General features: G+C 37.8%; 1 protein-coding gene across 1 annotated transcript; it reads left to right on the forward strand.

The window, feature by feature from the left end:
- LOC107627534 lies at positions 4,861–5,966 on the forward strand. Its single transcript, XM_016330367.1, has 2 exons — positions 4,861–5,726; positions 5,870–5,966. Exons 1-2 carry the CDS (start codon positions 4,861–4,863, stop codon positions 5,964–5,966), a joined length of 963 nt encoding a protein of 320 aa, XP_016185853.1.

Genomic DNA, 20,260 nt, shown 5'->3' on the forward strand with positions numbered 1-20,260 from the left:
CTTGTTACATATTAGGCAAACTCGGCACCGGTTGGCTTTTGTGGATAGTGAAGCGGCTTCTGTCGACTCACCTTCCCCTTCTGAGATTGACTCTAAGTCTTCATTCAACGAAAGAACCGTATATTCCTCTGTTGATACTTTTGACGCCTCCTTTTCTGATACAAGTGTTGAAGATATGGCTTCCCCAAGGAGAGTTACTCTTAAGGAAGCGAGGGCCTCTGACATTACTCTTCAACTGCTCCAAGTTCGATATCCTGACTTGGATGCCAACTTTAAGCTTAAGACTGGTTTGATTAACTTGCTTCCTTAATTCCATGGATTGTCTGCAGAAGATCCGATTAAGCACCTGAAGGATTTTCAAGTGGTATGTTCAACCACTAGACGACATGGGTCAGATGAGATTGCAATTTCGGTATTTACTTTCCTATTCTCTATTGAGAAAAAAGTGAAAGAAGGTTTTATATCCAGCCTGACGAGGTGGTTATGAACTGGGATATGTTACGGAGAGAGTTCTTGGATAAGTTTTTTCCTCCTGAGATGACTGATCGTTTGAGGGAAGAAATTTCTTGTATTATGCAAAGAGACTCAGAAACACTCCATGAATATTGGGAGCGATTCAAGAAGTTACTTGATTCTTATCCTCACCATTGGATGGAAAATTTGGTGTCAATTAACTACTTTTGTCAAGGCCTTAAGCCCCAAGATAAAATCCTCCTTGATGCTTCTAGTAATGGTTCACTTGTGAAGTATAGGATAGCAGAAGAGACTTGACAACTTATCTCCAATTTGGCTGAGTCTACACAACATCTGAGAACAAAAAATCCTCAACCCAAGGCTATTGTTGAAGTATCTCCAACTGAGTCCGCTTTGACCAAGACCTTAGGCGAGATGACTACCCTCCCGAGGCAAATCCACCAGAACCAACAAGCGCCTCCAAGAATTCAAGGACTACCATAACAATATCAACTTGAAGGGCCACCAAGAATTTGTGGTGTGTGTGCTTGTAGTTTCCACTATACTAATGAGTGTCCACAACTCCAAGAAGACAATGTATTGGCGGTGGCCAATCCTTTTTTCAACCACTCAAACTACCATCCTGAGAATTAAGGTCCTTATCAACAAGGGAATAATTATAACCAAGGATGGAGGGATAACTCTAACCAAAGATGGAACAACAACCCACACAATCAATTATAAAACCCACAACCATACCGCAATCAACCATACAACCAACAATTTCATCACAATCCACCATTTCAACCACAACCTCAAAACCAAAGATATCAACTTCTCCACCAAAGACAACAACCTCAAATTATCCAACCTTCCTCCTAAACTCAAACCTCCATTGATGACACTCTCCAATCCTTCATGCAAGAACAAAGGGAGTCTCAAGAAGCTTTAATGGCAACTTTGGTTGACACCATGTCCCGGATGTCCATGCGATCATCCAACAACATTCAAATTCCATCAAACCTTCATGCTCAAGTAGGATCCCATCTCAACCACTTCCAAACCCCGGACTTGCCATCATCTTGAGGTCCGGTGTCATACTAGAGGATATTGCCCCCAAGGATTTAATTGCCATGGAGAATGCTCATAATGAAAAATTTGTTAAGGTAGAGGACATAGATGAAGATGAAGTGGAAGAGGTTGTTCGGGAGGAGGAAGAGCAAGCAAGGACTAAAGAGTCCTAGAAAAAGAATGTCATGGAAGAACCTATCCCTATTCCTTTTCCAACTATGGCAAGAAGGCTAAGAAGCATGTGGAGTTGGACCCAACATGGTGGAAATCTTCAAAAAAGTTGAGGTAACAATCCCTCTCTTTAATGCCATCCGACAGGTTCAAAATATGCAAAATTTTTAAAAGATTTGTGCATTCACAAAGATAAGATTAATGACTTTGAGACTATTTCATTGGGTAGTTTTATTTCCTCTTTAATGGAAACTATTCCTGAAAAATATGGTGATCCTGACCCTTACTTAGTATCTTGTACGATTGGTGGTATGCAATTTGTGGACTATATGTGTGACTTAGATGCTCGGTTTGTGTTAGATGACAAGAGCATAATTTTTGTTGTGGGTATTGCTGAGGATGTCTTGGTAAGCATCAAGGGTTTGATCTTTCCAGTAGACTTCTATATCCTTGAAATGCAGTAGACTTCCCAGTAGCCAAGCTTTTAGTGAAAGCTTCGGTCCAAAACACTAGACATGGCCAACGACCAGCCAAGTTTTAGCATATCATTATATTCAACAGCAAGATTGATAGAAATCAACAAGCTCTTATGATGATAAGTTGAAACCTCGGTCCAAAAGATTAGACATGGCTTCACAGCCAGCCAGACTTCAACAAATCATCATGAAACTCTAGAATTCATTCTTAAAAATTCTGAAGTCATAGAATAATTTATTTTTTTTTTTTGAAAATTTTTTCGAAAATAAAAATAATAAAAACAAAAAGCTTAAAATTAAAATAAAATTACCTAATCTGAGCAACAAGATGAACCGTCAATTGTCCAAACTCGAACAATCCCCGGCAACGGCACCAAAAACTTGGTGCACGAAATTGTGATCTCTAACAATGGCGCCAAAAACTTGGTGCGCACAATCTTAATCTCAACTCTTTTTCACAACTCCGCACAACTAACCAGCAAGTGTACTGGGTCGTCCAAGTAATAAACCTTACGTGAGTAAGGGTCGATCCCACGGAGATTGTCAGCTTGAAGCAAGCTATGGTCATCTTGTAAATCTCAGTCAGGCAGATTTCAAATGGTTATGAAGTTTTGATAATTAAAATATAATTAGAACATAAAATAAGATAGAGATACTTATGTAATTCATTGATGAGAATTTCAGATAAGCGTATGGAGATGCTTTGCTCCTTCTGAATCTCTGTTTTCCTACTGCCTTCATTCAATCATTCATACTCCTTTTCATGGCAAGCTGTATGTTGGGGGATCACCGTTGTCAATGGCTACCGTCCGTCCTCTCAGTGAAAATGGTCCAAATGCACTGTCACCGCACGGCTAATCATTTGTCGGTTCTCACTCATGTTGGAATATGATCCATTGATCCTTTTGCGTCTGTCACTACGCCCAACACTCGCGAGTTTGAAGCTCGTCACAGTCATCCCATCCCAGATCCTACTCGGAATACCACAGACAAGGTTTAGACTTTCTGGATCTCAAGAATGCTGTCAATTGATTCTAGCTTATACCATGAAGACTCCGATCTTTCGGAATGGAGGCTAAGAGATACACACTCAAGCTATTGCAGATAAAACGGAAGTGGTTGTCAAGCACGCGTTCATAGGTGAGAATGATGATGAGTGTCACGGATCATCACATTCATCAGGTTGAAGTGCGAGTGAATATCTTGGAATAAGAATAAGCTTGAATTGAATAGAAAAACAATAGTACTTTGCATTAATTCATGAAGAACACTCCACACCTTATTCTCTGGGGTGTAGAAACTCCACCGTTGAAAATACACAAGTAATGAAGGTCCAAGCATGGCCGAATGGCCAGCCTCCAAACGTGTACAATATGATCTATAATAGCATAGAACTGATCAAAGATGGTCCAAAAGACCTAAAATAAATCTCTAAAAGTAGTTTTTATACTAAACTAGTAGCTAGGGTTAACAAAAATGAGTAAATGATGCAGAAATCTACTTCTGGGCCCACTTGGTGTGTGCTTGGGTTGAGCATTGAAGCTTTCATATGTAGAGACTTTTCTTGGAGTTAAACGCCAGCTTTGGTGCCAGTTTGGGCGTTTAACTCTAGCTTTTATGCCAGTTCTGGCGTTTAACGCCAGAATAGGGTAGAAAGTGGGCGTTCAAATGCCAGTTTGCGTTATTAAAACTCAGGCAAAGTATGGACTATTATATATTGATGGAAAGCCCAGGATGTCTACTTTCCAACGCAATTGAGAGCGCGCCAATTGGGTTTCTGTAGCTCCAGAAAATCCATTTTGAGTGCAGGGAGGTCAGAATCCAATAGCATCTGCAGTCCTTTTTCAGCCTCTGAATCAGATTTTTGCTCAGGTCCCTCAATTTCAGCCAGAAAATACCTAAAATCACAGAAAAACACACAAACTCATAGTAAAGTCCAGAAATGTGAATTTTGCATAAAAAATAATAAAAACTTAGTAAAAACTAACTAAATCATACTAAAAACTACCTAAAAATAATGCCAAAAAGCGTATAAATTATCCGCTCATCAATACCTCACTGGAAATTCTCTACACTCTGACGTAGAGATTCTCATTTCTCTTTGTTTTCTCTTTGTGTGTGCAAGAGTAGGGAGAGTTCACTATGGATCCGAATGGTAATGCATAAATTAGAAGAACTCTGGTCTCATACACCACCCCTACTCCTGATTTCTTTCTCGCTTAGAACAAGCTCTTATCTCAACAGATGAGCCTTATTACTCAACAATTGAGTAGTATGCGGAGTCAAGTTGCTAAGGTTCATACTGCTCCTCCAGATGATCCTTATGATATGAGTGTTGGTTGCCCGCAAGGTGAGAATTATGAATATGGCGACTTCATTCCTAAGCAAGCTAACTTCATGGGAAATTTCTCCAGAAGCCCAAACAATGGTTCATATGCCAACAATTTCAATCATGGGTGGAGAAATCAACCAAACTATGGATGGAGAGAACAACCTCAGAGGCAGCAACCGAATTCTCAAGGAAGTTTCAGTCAGAGTTACTTCAACAACCCCCCATTCCAACATGCTCAGCCTCAGTGCGGCCCTGATCTTGCATCGATGATTGCAGAAATCTCCAAGAGCCAACAACAATGACACAGTGCCTATCCCAAGAAAAGAGTGCAAGGCCATCACAGTGGATACTGAATCCATGCCAAAGAAGGAAGTAAAAGTTGCTGAAGGATCAAAGCAAACAGAAACACCAAAAGAGGCTGAGAGCATCAAAGTACACGCCCAAAAGCCCCAAAAAGAGACCAAGGATGAGCACTACTCACAATTCTTGGAAGTCTTTAAGAAGCTGCAAATTAATATTCCTTTTGCTAAGGTTCTAGAGCAAAGGCCTCCCTATGTTGTACTCATGAAAGGCTTACTCTTTGAAAAGAAGGCCTTAAAGGAAGATGAAATAGTGGTTCTAACTAAGGAGTACAGTACCCTAATTCAGAGTAAGCTGCCAAGGAAGATGCCAGATCCAGGGAGCTTTCAGATTCCATGTACTATTGGGAACATCACCTTTGACAAAGCCCTGTGTGATCTTAGCTCAAGTATCAATTTAATGCCATTGTCTGTAATGAAGAAGCTGCAAATCCCAAAGGTACAAGCAACAAGGATAGCACTGAAGATGGCGGATAAATCTCTGAAACAAGCATATGGAATAGTAGAAAATATCTTGGTCAAGGTTGGAAAACTTTTCCTCCTTGCAGATTTTGTGATACTTGATATGGGAGAGGATGCAAATGACTCCATAATCCTAGGAAGACCTTTTCTGGCTACTGGTAGAGCTTTAATTCATGTAGAGAAAGGTGAACTAGTTCTGAGGATGCACAACGATTACTCAATATTCAAGGTTTGTAGACCTTCATTACACTCTGATGAGAGAGGCACTTGCATAAGGAGTGAGGTTTCTAATCCAAGTCTCCAAGGATCCCTGATTGAAGCAAGGCAGAGTTCACACTTCAAACCTTCTTTGATGGGAATCAATGTAATTCTCTCTGACATCAAACTTAAGTTTGGTGTTAGGTGTGCATCATCCTCTAAGGAGGAAGGTCCCAGAAAGAAGATACCTAGGGGATGGAGAAACAAAAAGATCCCACTAAAGACTTCTCACCTAGGATAAAAGTGGTATTTACTAGAAGTCAAGTCCTACTTCATACTGTGAACAGGATCTTGTCCCTTGAGCATGTTGAGCTGAGCCATGAAAGCATAGGAAAGAAGCTCATAGTGAGGGGTGAAGACCTGAGCCCCTATGACCCTCCTTAGAGGAGCTGACCGTCAAGCTAGTGACGGTAAAGAAGCGCTTATTGGGAGGTAATCCAACCATAAGTATCTTTAATTTTATGTCTATTTTATTTTAGTTTAATTGTAGTTAGATTTTCATTTGATTTTTCATTGATTTTCATAGTTTTTCTAGGTTTAATCTAGTTTGTGATCATGCACATTGCTTAGAACAGGGACAGGAGGACTCAGAAGGAAGAACAGAACGCCCTGGAGTACATTGAACCAAACGGATTGGGTGCTAAATGCTAGGGAGGGTGTTTAGTGCCAGAAATAGGGCATGAAGAGATGGTGTTTAGCTCCAAGAAGAGGGAGCAGCAGCCACCATGACTGAGGTGGTTAAGTTTCATTATCCCTTGCCTTATCTTATCTTCTATTTTTCTAGTATTTTTAGCTTATTTCCTGTTTTCTATTCTAGCTTTTGCATGATCACTAGTAGGATTTTCTTGCTTTCTAGTTTAGTTTTTTATTTTGTTATTTTATGTTTATTTTGAAAGATGTCTCATGTATTGCTCACTGAGCTTAAAAAAAAATTAAAAGAAAAGGAAGTAGTAAAATGCATGAGATTTTAGTTATATATTATGAGTTATTCTAGTTACTTTGATGTGGTGGCACTATCTTTATTTCTGAATGTATGACCTGAACAGTGCATATTTGATATTGGAGATGAGAATATTGGTTCTTGAGGAATATGAACTTAGATAAGTATTATAGATTCTCGGAAATAAGAAAGACATTGATTCTTGAAGCAAAACAAACAGCAAAAAGAAATAAAAAGAAAAATAAAAAAGGGTCCAAGGCTTTGAGCATTGTTGGTTAGGAGGATCAAAACTGATCTAATGCTCAAAAGAGTGGTTTTTCCTAACCATATGCTTATGGTGGAGAGTGTCAATTAACCCTTGAGACTGAACACTTAAAGTCGTGACCAATTACTGTTACAGAGTATGCCTAAGACTCTGAGCACCACTGTCTAGGAGAAATAAGAAGAAAAATTAGAGCTCAAAGAGTTTCTCAGTTAAGTGCTTGTGGTGTTCTTGTATCAAGTTAAGCTTGAGAAACACTTAAAGTCACGGCAAGGCTCAAGGTTCAAATCACCAAGGAAAAGAGAGAAAAAAAAGCTGGGTTCAAGAATCAATTAGAGCCTAAAGAAGAGAATCTATAATATCATCCGAGTTCTAGTTCTGAAGGATACCAATGCTTCTGAGCTTCAAAGGATAGTAAGATACCAAACCTATTCAAAATTAGAGTATCATTAGCCCCATTCAGTAACTAGACCTAAGCTTAATTGACAACTCGAGTCTTACGCATTTTCTCTTCTTGGTTCTATATTGTTTTGGTTACTTGAGGACAAGCAACAGTTTAAGTTTGGTGTTGTGATGCGTGAGCAACTTGTACCCTTTTCCCCTTCATTTTCTAGTTATTTTTAGTTAGAAATTATTAAAATTTATTATATTTTAGTGCAAAAATTCTCTTTGGAAGCTACTTTGAGTTGTTTTGGTATTTTTATGATTTCAGGTGAAATTTGGGCGAATTTGACAGAGTTCTATGCAAAAACAAAGGAAGAAAGTAGATGTTGTCAACCTTGACCTCTTTGCATTCCAACGAGCATAACTTGAGCTATAGAGGTCTAATTAACGCGGTTCTAATGGCGTTGGAAAGCTAACTTCTAGAGCTTTTCAACGATATATAATAGTCTATACTTTTCTTCTAGAATCATTGCCAAATCTGGCGCTAAATGTCCTGCCTGGTGTTTAGCACCCAAGAAGGACAGAACCACGCCAGAACTTCCCCTTGCCGGCGTTAAACGCCGGAAAAATGCCCGATACGGGTCAAACTCACCCAAGGAAGCATCTTTAGTGGGATTTAGCTTTTAATTGTTATCTTTTATTTTATTTTAGTTATTTTTATTTACAAACAAAATCTTCTAGGTTTAGACTTTATTATTCTATTTTATTTTCAAATCGAATTAGGTTAGATATAAAAGGGAAAAGATTCACCCTCTATGGGGGATTTGGATTCAGATCTTCTCTCTTTCGCACGTTTCACTTTTGGGGAAGAACCCTAATTTTCTCTGTTAGTCATGAGCAACTAAACCTCTTTGGTTAAGGTTAGGAGCTCTGTTTATTTCTATGGATTGAGACTATTGCTTTTCTATTTTAATTAATGTATTGATTCAGTTTCAAGGATTGTTTCGTTCTTAATCTTATGAATCTGGGTGGAACGACAGTATGACCCTTATTCTACATGTGTTCTTGTGATTCTCGACAGAGTTATCTCGCTTGAGCAATAACTTAAAAACAAATTTCTCCTAAATTGCTAATTACATGAACTAATTGGGATATGTGACATATAATCCTGTTAGCTTTGGGTAATTAGGGTTTTTGTGGCCATAAACTAGTTTTGAACTTAATCCTCTAATCGGAATTAAGTGACCACGACGGTGGCGGTTAATGAAGGTTAGAGGAGAATAAATAACTAAGACATTAGGGTTCAGTCATTTATAGTTTGACATGAAATGAATCATGCATTGTTAAAATAGTTGGTAAGAACTTTTAATCTGGAAAAGTAAACATCTCCGAAGCATTAATTGTTTTCTCTCACACTTTTTACACCTAATTTTTTAATTGCTTTCTTTGTTTTCTTGCCTACTGTTTCATACATTTTCAACCATCAACAACCCTTTTTTGTCTGCTTAACTCAGCCAATTGGATAACCATTGTTGCTCAGCCCGAAAATCCTCATAGGATCGACCCTCACTCATCTGAGTTATTACTTGGATGACCCGGTACACTTGCCGGTTAAGCTGTGGAATTCTAAATCCCGCACCACTACTCCTTCGAAATTGATGGAAGGATAATGAAGTTTAATTTAAAAGAAGCCATGAGACACCTGCCGGAAGAGTATTCTATTCTCCGATGTGACATTATTGATGAGGTTGTAGCAGAATTCCAGCATGATACTTTTGAAGAGATGGCTTTGGGTAAAGGTTTGAGTGTGGGAAAATATGATGAATTTGATGAAGATGCTCCACCACCTCCATTATATCAAGAGAAAAAATTGCCACGTCAAGATTTAAATGAGGAGTTGAAACCTCTTCCTCCTCACTTGAAATATGCATTCCTAGAAGATAACAACAAACTCCCGGTGATTATTGCAAGAGAGCTTTCTTCCCAAGAGGAGGGAAAGTTGCTTGAGGTATTACAGAAGTACAAGAAAATGATAGGGTGAAGCTTCAATGACAATGTGGGAATAAGCGCATAGACATGCCTACATCACATTTTTTTGGAAGATGGCGCCAAGCTAGTCCGACAACCTCAACAGCGTTTGAACCCAACAATCCTTGACGTGGTCAAAAAGGAGGTTACTAGACTTTTGAAAGGGGACATTATCTATCCCATTTCTGATAGTGAATGGGTAAGTCCGGTTCAAGTAGTGCCTAAGAAATCTGGCATAACCATGGTAAAGGCGGATAGTGGAGAACCAGTAGTAACCAGAGTCCAGAATAAATGGAGGGTCTGTATTGATTATCAGAGACTCAATCTAGCCACAAGAAAGGATCATTATCCTTTACTCTTTATTGACTAGATGTTGGATCATTTGTCAGGTAAATTCCATTACTGTTTCCTTGATGGTTATACTGGTATTTTTAGATTCATATTGCTCCTGAAGATCAGGAGAAAACCACATTCACATGTCCCTTTAGAATTTATGCTCATAGGAGAATGCCGTTTGGCTTGTGCAATGCACCGATAACTTTCCAAAGGTTCATGACAAGTGTTTTCTCTGATTTTAAAGAGAATTGCATGAAGGTCTTTATAGATGGTTTTAGTGTTTATGGCAATTATTTTAATGTGTACTTAGAGAACTTAGCTAAGGTACTAGAGAAATGTGTCAATACTAACCTTATGTTAAATTTTAAAAGTGTCATTTCATGGTGAAACAATGCATAGTATTGGGGCATATTGTCTCTAGTGACAGAATTTTTGTTGACCCGGCTAAGATTGATGTTATTTCTAACTTGCCTTACCCCTCCTCGGTAAGGGAGATCCGTTCTTTCCTTGGCCATGTAAGATTCTACAGGAGGTTCATCAAGGATTTCAGTAAAATTGCTTTACCACTTTCTAGATTACTTCAAAAAGATATGGATTTTGACTTTGATGATGCTTGCAAGGAAGCTTTTGATAGGCTAAAGGGAGTTTTGATCACAGCTCCAATAGTGCGAGGCCCATATTAGAACAACCCGTTTGAGATTATGTGTGATGCTTCTAATTATGTTGTTGGTGCCGTGCTTGCACAGCGCGAGGGTAAGATCCCTTATGTTATAGCCTATGCTTCTAAGACTTTTGATGTTGCACAATCCAATTACACCACCACTGAAAAAGAACTCCTAGCTATTGTTTTTGCATTGGACAAATTTAAAGCTTACTTGCTAGGATCTAAAGTGGTGGTGTACTCAGATCACGCAGCTCTAAAGTACCTTTTGGCAAAGAAAGAATCCAAACCTAGATTGATTAGATGGATATTGCTTCTCTGAGAATTTAATTTAGAAATCAGAGAAAGGAGTAGATCTCAAAACTTAGTGGCAGACTACTTGAGCCGTCTTGAAAACACCAAATCGGATCTCACTCCTATTGATGATTCATTTTCTTTGGATGCCTTGGGTGCAATTTTCCCTAACACCCCTTAGTTTGCACTAATAGAAAATTATTTGGTAGCTCACACCTTCTCTCCAATTTTTTTCAAACATCAAATGGACAAGTTGAAGAGTGATTCCAAGTATTATATTTGGGATAACCCTTATTTGTGGAGGTGTGGAGCAAACCAAGTAATCAGAAGATGTATGCTAGAATCCGAATTCTAATCTATTCTTCAATTCTGCCACTCATCTGAGAGTGGAGACCATTTTGACCCTCAAAGAACTGCTAGAAAGGTTTTAGATTGCAGATTTTGGTGGCCAACATTGTTCAAGGATGCAAACCACTTATGCCAAAATTGTCATCAATGCCAAAAGTCCGAAAATGCATCCCAAAAGGATGAGATGCCCCAACAACCTATGTGTTCTGTGAAATTTTTTATGTGTGGCGCATTGACTTTATGGGTCCATTTCTGAACTCAAATGGGTTTTTATATATTTTGTTAGCTATTGATTATGTGACAAAATGGGTGGAAACTGCTCCAACCCAAATTGATGACACTAACATGGTTGTTTTCTTTGTGAGGAACATCCTCATTTGCCGTTATGGGTCGCCACGAGTAATCGTGCGCGACCAAGGAACTTATTTTTGTAATAGGAAGTTGGAGGCATTGATGAGGCAGTATGGTGTCATCCATAAATTTGCTACCGCCTATCATCCTCAAACAAACAGCCAAGTAGAAGTTTTAAACCATGAAATCAAGAGGATTCTAAAAAAGGTGGTGAAACCCCAAAGGAAAGATTCGAGTGCAAGGCTAGGAGATGCATTGTAAGCCTATCAAAATGCATACAAGACACCAATGAGAATGAGCCCCTTTCGGTTGGTCTACGGCAAAGCTTGCCATCTTCCTGTTAAAATTGAGCACAAGGCCTACTGGGTGGTAAAGGAGTGCAATATGGGCTTATAGAAAGCGGGTGTGGAAAGAAAGTTCCAATTGAAAGAATTAGAGTGCCTGACACTCGAAGCATATGAAAATGCTAGGATTTATAAAGAGAAAACCAAGGCAATGCATGATCAGAATATCCGGTAAAAGGAATTCAGAAGTGGTGATTTGGTGCTACTCTATAATTCAAGGTTGAGGTTAATGCCAGAAAAGCTGAGATCAAGGTGGGACAGCCCATACAAAGTGGAAAAGGTTAAGTCCTTTGGTGTGGTTTATTTGTGTCATCCATCAAGTGAAAATGTCTTTAAGGTGAATGAGCATCGACTCAAGCTATATTACCATGCCAACCCAAGAACAACAAGGAATTAGAGGTGCTCTTCTTGGAGGATGCACCGAATGCAAAGGATTAAGCTTCATGCTTGTCTAACTTAAGGACGTTAGAGAAAAGTGCTAGGTGGGAGACGCCCCACCATGGTATGATCTTGTAGTTTTTTCTCTTTGTATATAGTTCATTTCTAGTTTTCTATTTCTTATTAGTTGCATTTCTTAGATTTTCTTAGTGAAATTAAGGTTTGGAAGTGTTTGCAATTGTTTTGGTAGTTTGTTATGGGCTCACAAGGTTTAATTTGATGAAAAGGAGCAAAGATTGCTAATTACAATCATGCGTACATATGACCAATGCGTACGTATCATGCTCCAAAACTTGCCATATCATGCGTACGCATGAAGCATGCATACGCGCAAGCACCTTTCCAGAATGAAATTGCATTTGTGTGAGTATCGTGCAAGTATTATGCATACACACGATTCCAAACCAGAATGAAAAGTGATTTGTGCGAGCATCGTTCGAGTACTGTGTGTACGCACGATGCCTTACCCGAATGCAATTTCTTTTGTGCGAATATTGTGTGAGTATCGTGCGTACCAATCCAGAAAGGAAAGTGAATTGTGCGAGAATCATGCAAGCAATGCGGGTATGCACGATTTCGAATGCTTCAAGCCTTGTTTTGAAGTCATGTGTACGCATAGGTGATGCGTATGCATGACCCCCCTTTTCACGTCAGAAAAGAGTGTGAGTCCTAGTCACTCATAGTATCCTCTTCTTCTCTTCTCAACCTACACAACCCTCTCATCATGTCACTTCCGGTGACCCATTGCCGCCGGCGCTACCAACATTCTCTCCCCTTCTTATCTTCTCCTTCCCTCACTCCTCCTTTCTTCTTCCATCGCACTCCAACTTGTGAGCGGCAGCCTAATTACAGGGCACTCCCTATGTCTCTTTCTCATTCCGGCGTGTCAACTGCCATTGGCGCCACCTCCTAGTTGGCCATTGCAGCTACTCTGCTCAGCTGCCCTTCCCTCATTTTCTCTGTTCTATTTCTTCTTTCTCTGTTGCAGGTTTTAACTTCATTTTCGTTTCTAATTTCTACTCAGTTTAATTGATATTGTTGCTATAGTTGATTTTAGTTAGATAGTTGGTTAGATTAGATTTTTGTTTTTAATTTCTATTCAGATTCATATTAGGATTAGTGTAGCTTGTACGTAATTACCTATGCTTTTATGTTTTCAGAGTTGGACTTGAATTTGTTTTCAATTTTTGTGGATCATTTAGACTGTTATGATGCTGATTATTCTATTTCATGCTGATTGTTTGATGCTTTGATGATTAATATTGTGAATTTGGTTGCAATGAACTCTTGGTTGTGCCAGTTTATGAATCATAGAATGATGCACACCAAGAGATTATGAATGAATTTTGGGTCAGGTCTTTAGGAATCAATGCTTGTTCTCATATGATACTTATTCTTTATACATTGATAGAGATTTGATTTATCTTTAAGTAACCCAATTTTTTTATTTTGTGATTGCTGTGACTTTTGTCTGAGTCTGAAAGCTTAGTGAATCGTCCCTCTCTAATCTTGCACTCATTCATTAGTAAGTGTCGTTGATGCTTGAATTTGTTCTTTTCACGTTGTTTAACCATGTCCTTGCTTCACTCTTGTATTGACTGTTTATGGATATGCCTCTATGTTATCTCGCATTCTAAATTACATGTTGTATCTACCATGTGATTTAGAACTCTTAATTTTGTTTGGGATTATCCGCTGCTTGTATTCTCCTGGCTTTGGTGTATTTGCGACTATGCTTAATGTACTTTCTTTCTCACTTCTTTTTAGGATGGGCGGCGAGAAAGGGAAATAAAAGGCTTCTCTACGGGCACCTAGCAAAACCGCAAAGCACAAGCAGCCCACCGCACCGCAACGTGCGAAGCGGTAAAAAAGGGCTAAGAGTATTGATGAAGCGGATAAAAGGACCCCACCAAATAAGCCAACATTATCCTCAAACCGCTTCTGTAAGCGGATATATACTAAGCTACTGGAGCGAGCTGTAAACCCTACAAAATTAATAAATAATTAGCTAATAAGTTAATTAATATTCAAAGATATTATAAAATTAAATTTTATAGGTTAAGGAAATAAAGATATTAAAAATATAAATTTTGACACTAATTTTAAAGAATTTGTCCCAAAATTGGGCCATCGGGCCAAACCGAGGCCATGGCCCAACATACAAATATTCAATTCAGCTCCCCTTCCTCTCATAATCTGAAAATCACGAAGAGAGAGGGAAGAACAAGAACACCCAAACCCTCACTCAAATTTCTATCCCTCATAACTTTTGATCTGGAACTCCGATCGCTGCACTGTTTGCGACCACACGATCACTCTGTTGAGCTCTATAAAACCTACCCAACAATTTGGTAAGAAAATCTTGATTACTCCCTCAGCCTCCCTCTCCTAAAATTTGAAATTTGGATTTTGAGTTTGATAAAATTATGTGATTTTGATGTTCTAGCCTTGAATTAACTTGAGGAAACTATTGGTTCTTGTTCATTTGATGTGTGGATAAGATAAAAACCCTCAAAACTCTTGTGAATTCTTTGATTATATGAGGTTGGGTATTGAGCTTGTGTATATGGATGTAATGATATGAATTAGGTAGTGTATATGTGATTTGGAACATATTTGAGGAGGTTGGAAGCTTGGATTGATCATTGGGTGCTGAAATCTTAGTGGTGGGGGCTTGAGATTTTGTAAATTGAGGTGATTCGGCATTAGGAAGAAAATCGGACAAGGTATGATTTCGGTTTCTCGTAGTTAATATATAATGTCACGTGAAAACTTTGGCTAGATACCATAGGATAAGTCTGAATATTTTGAATTGTTGGAAATTAATGGGTTATATGTATTTGTGAATGTGATGAATAATGTGAATGAATATATATATATAGGTGAGGTATGACAAGCATGATGGAATTAATGTGTGTATATGTATTGTGTATTGGATTCGTTAATGATTAGTTGAATATGGAAGTTTGCAATTTAGGAAGTTAGGAGATTAATGAGTAGGATACTAGTATTTGGTGGTATATGTGAATGTTGAGGTTAATTTTGGTTATAAATGGTTTGGTTTATTTTGAGGATTTTGGAAAGTTTGAGGTTTTGTAAACTTTGGTAAAAGCTGATTTTTTAACCAACTTCGTTGGGTCATAACTCGGCTTCAGGACTCTCAAATTTTTTCAAACTTACTTTAGATGAAAACTAGATCTGTGAAGTTCATGCTGTTTGAAGAACAGACTAAAAATAATTTTTAACGAAAAAGTTATGCATGTTCGAAGCTTGGTACAAAAATATGATTTTTAAGACTTGACAGCTTTTTGCAATTCTGATAGAGCTTGTGTACGTAGACCTTTGCACACGATGTGGACCCTGGCCTCTGCACAGATGTCTCGCATACGCGAGCATGTCATGCGTACGTGAGTTTGTCAAAATATGCCTCATGCGTACGCGGACTTCCAAATTTCAGCTTGTGTGTACGTGGATAGGGCATGCGTACGCATGACCCTGTTTTTCTTAAAATTGTGTTTTTTGAGTTTTAAACTATTTCTCTAACTTTCCAAACTTCTATAACTACTTTCTAGGGTCTGATAGCTAGTTGTTAGGCTTCGGGAGAAGAGTGAACCTAATGAGAAAGTGAAATTGATAGTGAAGAAGTTTGTGAAGTGAAGAGTTTAACTAATAAAGCGCGGATATTATTGATTGAGAAATTATTGATTGAGATTAAATGAGATAAAACTAATGATGAGGTGGCTGTGAAAATGAAGAATAATGATGAGTAACTTGATTATGATTGATGGAGTGAGGCGAACCATGTTTGATAAAGAGAAAGAACTTGAAATTGAAAATGTCTGTGGGGATTGTGGTGGTGTATTGCTCACAAATGGTGGGGATCGTGGTTATTTACCACCCACGGGTGTGTGTTTTCCAATTGAAAATCTTGTGAGTATCGTGGTGGTGTACCGCCCACCGGTTTTCAAGAGGATGATATCCGGGTTAGCTACCGGATATGTCGGGTCCTGGCAAAGTAACCGGCACATGAGCTCATGGCCAGTAGGAAAGGCATACATCATATGCATTTGGTTGTCTTGTTTGAGTTTGTATTACTTGGGTTTGCCTATTTGAATATCTATGCTTATTTGCTATATGTTCTACTTGCTGTAACTGTATTCTATCTATGTTTTCCTTGTCTGTATTATATGTCTTTGCATCTGAGATACCCCTTGTCTAGCAGAGGAGAGACGAGGGTAGTTTCACCAGTGTTTAGAATTAGGTTTATAACTTGGAAACCTTTGATAGTTACCTAAATTGTAGTTTAGCTTATTCCTTTAAGTTTATGTTTTGAGTGTCAGAGTTCTAGGATTGCCTCTGACTTTCTCGGGACCTTAAATATTATGTACATTGGCACCTTTACCATGCTGAGAACCTCCAGTTCTCATTCCATACATATGTTGTTATTTTTCAGATGCAGGTCGAGAGGCACCTCGCTGAGTGTCTGGAATTTTCTGAGCAAGCGGAGTTGGTTCTTTTGGGGATTCTACTTTTTGTCTTAGGCTATGTTATATATGTACTTAGACTCTCCTTTTATTTATTTTGGATATCACCTCTTAGAGGATACTTTGGAGAAATAGGTGTTAGTTGTGTTTTGGGATATTATTTGGGATGTTTATATATATATGTAGGCAAATATTCTCCGGCCGGCCTTGGCTTCGCAGGTCGAGTAAGGACTTTGATATTCTGTTATTTTAGTACTCTATTTTGTATATCTTCATGTCTTATCCTTTTCTGTTGACCCAGTTTTAGGTTTTCGAGTATGAAGCACTTTTCTTTTTATGATTTTTGCTTAAACTTTTCTTCAAGGCTCCTAGTTACAAATTCTTTCGATTATATCTACTTATATATTTTATTTTTAGAGGTAACAATATCTCACCACCTCTATTTTACGAACTTAAGCGTAACGCTCTGTGTGGTAGGGTATTACACAAGCCGCCCATTGTGAACGACAACTACGTATCCTAGAGAACTTAACATGGTTTGTCGTAGACTGCATCGAGCGACGCGGATGGGGATTCCTTGATAGGGATGTGAGCAATATCAACCTATCTTGGGTCAATGAATTTCATGCTAACTACTAGTCAGCGGCCCTTGACTCGGTTTTTGTCGAGGCAAGCAAGTCTTGGTGACTGAAGCCGTCATGCAGCAGGCACCTCCGCACCACCAGCAACACTTCCACAAGCATCTCAATCTATCCACCAACTAGTGATTCAGCTCTTCTAGAAGATTGACCGACAAAGCCAGAAGATCGAATAGAATGAGCATCATAGTAAGTGATGCTATGAATATTTGAAGAAGCTAATCAGCTGCAACAACCCACCCCCAGAAGAACCAGATACACCGGAATCCACCTCAGACTACTATGGAGACGAAGATCAGGCGGTGGACGTGGAGGCGCCCCAGTCTCACCGGCCTGAGGATATTGGAGGTGGAGATTTGTAGCATCCCTTACTCCCCAGTTCAACATTTAACGTACGGAAGACCGTACAAAATTTTAAGTATGGGGAGTTCGATGACCGATTTTTTAGGTGATATTATTTTAAACTTTTCTTTAGTATTTTTGCATTTTAGTTAGTTTGTACATAACGCTAGGCTTTATTTTGATTCCTGGTACGCTTTTTAGGATCTTTTGCACATATTTCTTTTATCTTTGTAGTTGTGATTGGATGGATATGGATTATATGACCTAGACAACTTTCTATATGCATGAGATAACTTGGAATAATATAGAATAGAGATAAGAACTTGGAATTTCAATTTTTCATCCAACCACCCTTAAAAAAATTAGGCCACTTGGTTAGAGTACTGATTTTCCAAGAAAATTATTTTAGGGCATCCTGCTGATTTGAGTCGAAACCTTTACTGATCTTGCTTGAAGAAAAATACTTTTTGAAATATAATTTAGAGTTAGAACACACAAATCAAATAAGATTTGAGATTAAATGTTTGGTTGCATCTTTCCAACTAATATTTCATTCTTATGGTGTTATTCTCTTTAAAATTGTAATCTTTGACTTGTTTGATTCTATATGTCCAATAATTTTTGTATGTGAACATGTATATGTATGATTGAGGCCATCAATTCTTATAAACTCACTTGTCTAAATAGCCTACCTTTCTATCTACCATTATTAGTAATTTTAAGCCTATTTAATTTCTTTTGTTCTTAATCTTTAGCTCATCACTAGCCCTAGTGGAAAACAATAAATGTCCTTGCCCGGATCTTTGATTGGCTTAGATTAGTGTGTGAGTGCATTATGTGATCTTGGGAATGGGAAATTGGGAACTTGGTAGAAAAGAAAGATATATTTTGGGTTTTATTGAGGATTTTTGGAGAAGCAAGTTTATTTTCATGCAGTAAATGTTCGTTTAAACCATGTGCATCTACCCCTTTATGTTTTATGTTTTATGTTAAAAAAAAGGAGAAAAAAAGGAGCAAAATAGTAAGTGTATATACTTGTACATAAGAAAACAAAAGAAAAGAATAAAAGGGGATAAATCATACCCCAATAGAATTTTGGAAAGTGAATGCATATATGATGAATCTTGACAAATGCATGAGTGAAACATGGGTAGTTGGAAATTCACATTAGGAATAAGTAGGCTATCTTGGATTAGGTGATAGTCTAAGCTAATCAAAGGTTTGAATTTTGAGTCCACCGGCCAAATACATGCCCATCTTAACCGTAACCCCATTACAACCTCTTATAAGCCCTCATGATACTTGTATGCATGCATTAAATGATTGTTTAGTAGAAAAAAATAAGTCTTAGAAAGCAGGATTAGAAGAGAATTGAGAGAATCAACCCGAAATACTAGAGAGACTAGAATGTAAACACATCCAGTGAGGGTTTGAATGCTCAATTCTATGTTTCCAACTTTCATTAATTGTCATTTTGCAAGATTATTTATATTTCATTTTGGAACTCAAATTAGTGGGATTGTATTGACCACTATATTGCTTTTGACCCTCTATGCTCATATGTGTTCTTGAAAATTGAGTTATTTGTAACCACGTAGATAGAAGTATGTAAAATTAGGTAAACTAGTTACACTCATGTAGATAGTTTGTATTCCATAAGTTTTACCACTCCCTTGATCTTGTCTTTTCTAATGCTTAGCATGAGGACATGCTATTGTTTAACTATGGGGAGGTTGATAAACCCCTATTTTATGATAAATTTTGGATAGAAAACATGGAGTTTATCAACTTAACTTGCATTTATTCACCAAGAATGCATGTTATTATGATTTCTTTCCTAAATTTTGCTTAAGAGTTAAAAACATGCTTTTTGGACCAATAAACTGTCAATTTTAATTCACTCTTTATTCCATTCGTTGTCGTAATGTGTTTGTTGAGTGATTTTAGGTTTAATAGGACAAGAATGGATTAAAAAGAAGAGCAAAAGTATACAAAAGTGAAGAAATCATGGAAAATTAAAGAATTGAAGACCTGGCTTCCATGCGTATGCATGACCCATGCGTACGCATCTTTCTCAATTCGCGCGTACGCACGAGGTGTGCATACGCATGACATGCAACACATACCTCATTAATGGAAACACGTGACCGCAATTTTGAGGTTATTTTTTTGGCTCAATTCCATTTTGAAGTATTGGAGGCCTAGACTCAAAGGAGAACACAGACTGCATCATTCCATCATTCCACATAGTTTTAGATAGCTTTTGTTCATAGTTTCTAGTGAGAGAAATTCTAGGTTTGCTCTAGATTTTTTCTAGGATTCTTGTCAATTTTGCTCTCAATTTTATATTCCGAACTTGTTTAGTTGTAATTTTGCTCTAGTTTTGTTATTCTCTCATTTGCTATTTCCTTAGTTTATGAATCTTGTTAATTTCGAATTTTTATTAATGTATTGATGTTTCTATGTTTTTATATGTGTTAATTGAGTTGCTATTGTTGATGTTTGGTAGTAATTAGATTTACTTTTGATTAATTTTCACAATTCCATGATATGTTCTCTTATTACTCACCAAGGGTTTGATGAATTATTTACTTTATCTATGGAGTAGATTCTTGAATCCTTGACTTGGAGTTGAGTAATTAGGATCCCTTAATTATCAATGTCCAATATTGAGTGGTGATTTAGGGTTGGTAGTTGATTTGGTTTCCACTAACGCTAATCTTTTACCAAATTTGTTTGGTAAATTGATTATGATTTGTGGATTGATATCAATTACGCCTACTTGAATTTTTTCCAATGTTAGGGGATAATGAAGTGGGAATAGCTCT

The sequence above is a fragment of the Arachis ipaensis genome, chromosome B02, assembly GCF_000816755.2.
Source record: "Arachis ipaensis cultivar K30076 chromosome B02, Araip1.1, whole genome shotgun sequence".
NCBI lineage: Eukaryota > Viridiplantae > Streptophyta > Magnoliopsida > Fabales > Fabaceae > Arachis > Arachis ipaensis.

Bases quoted from the DNA above. Each gene is read 5' to 3' on its own strand.
- LOC107627534 (XM_016330367.1), top strand. From the start codon at position 4,861: ATGCCAAAGAAGGAAGTAAAAGTTGCTGAAGGATCAAAGCAAACAGAA. The intron at 5,727-5,869 runs GTGTGCATCATC...TACTGTGAACAG, and splicing joins AAACTTAAGTTTGGTGTTAG to GATCTTGTCCCTTGAGCATG.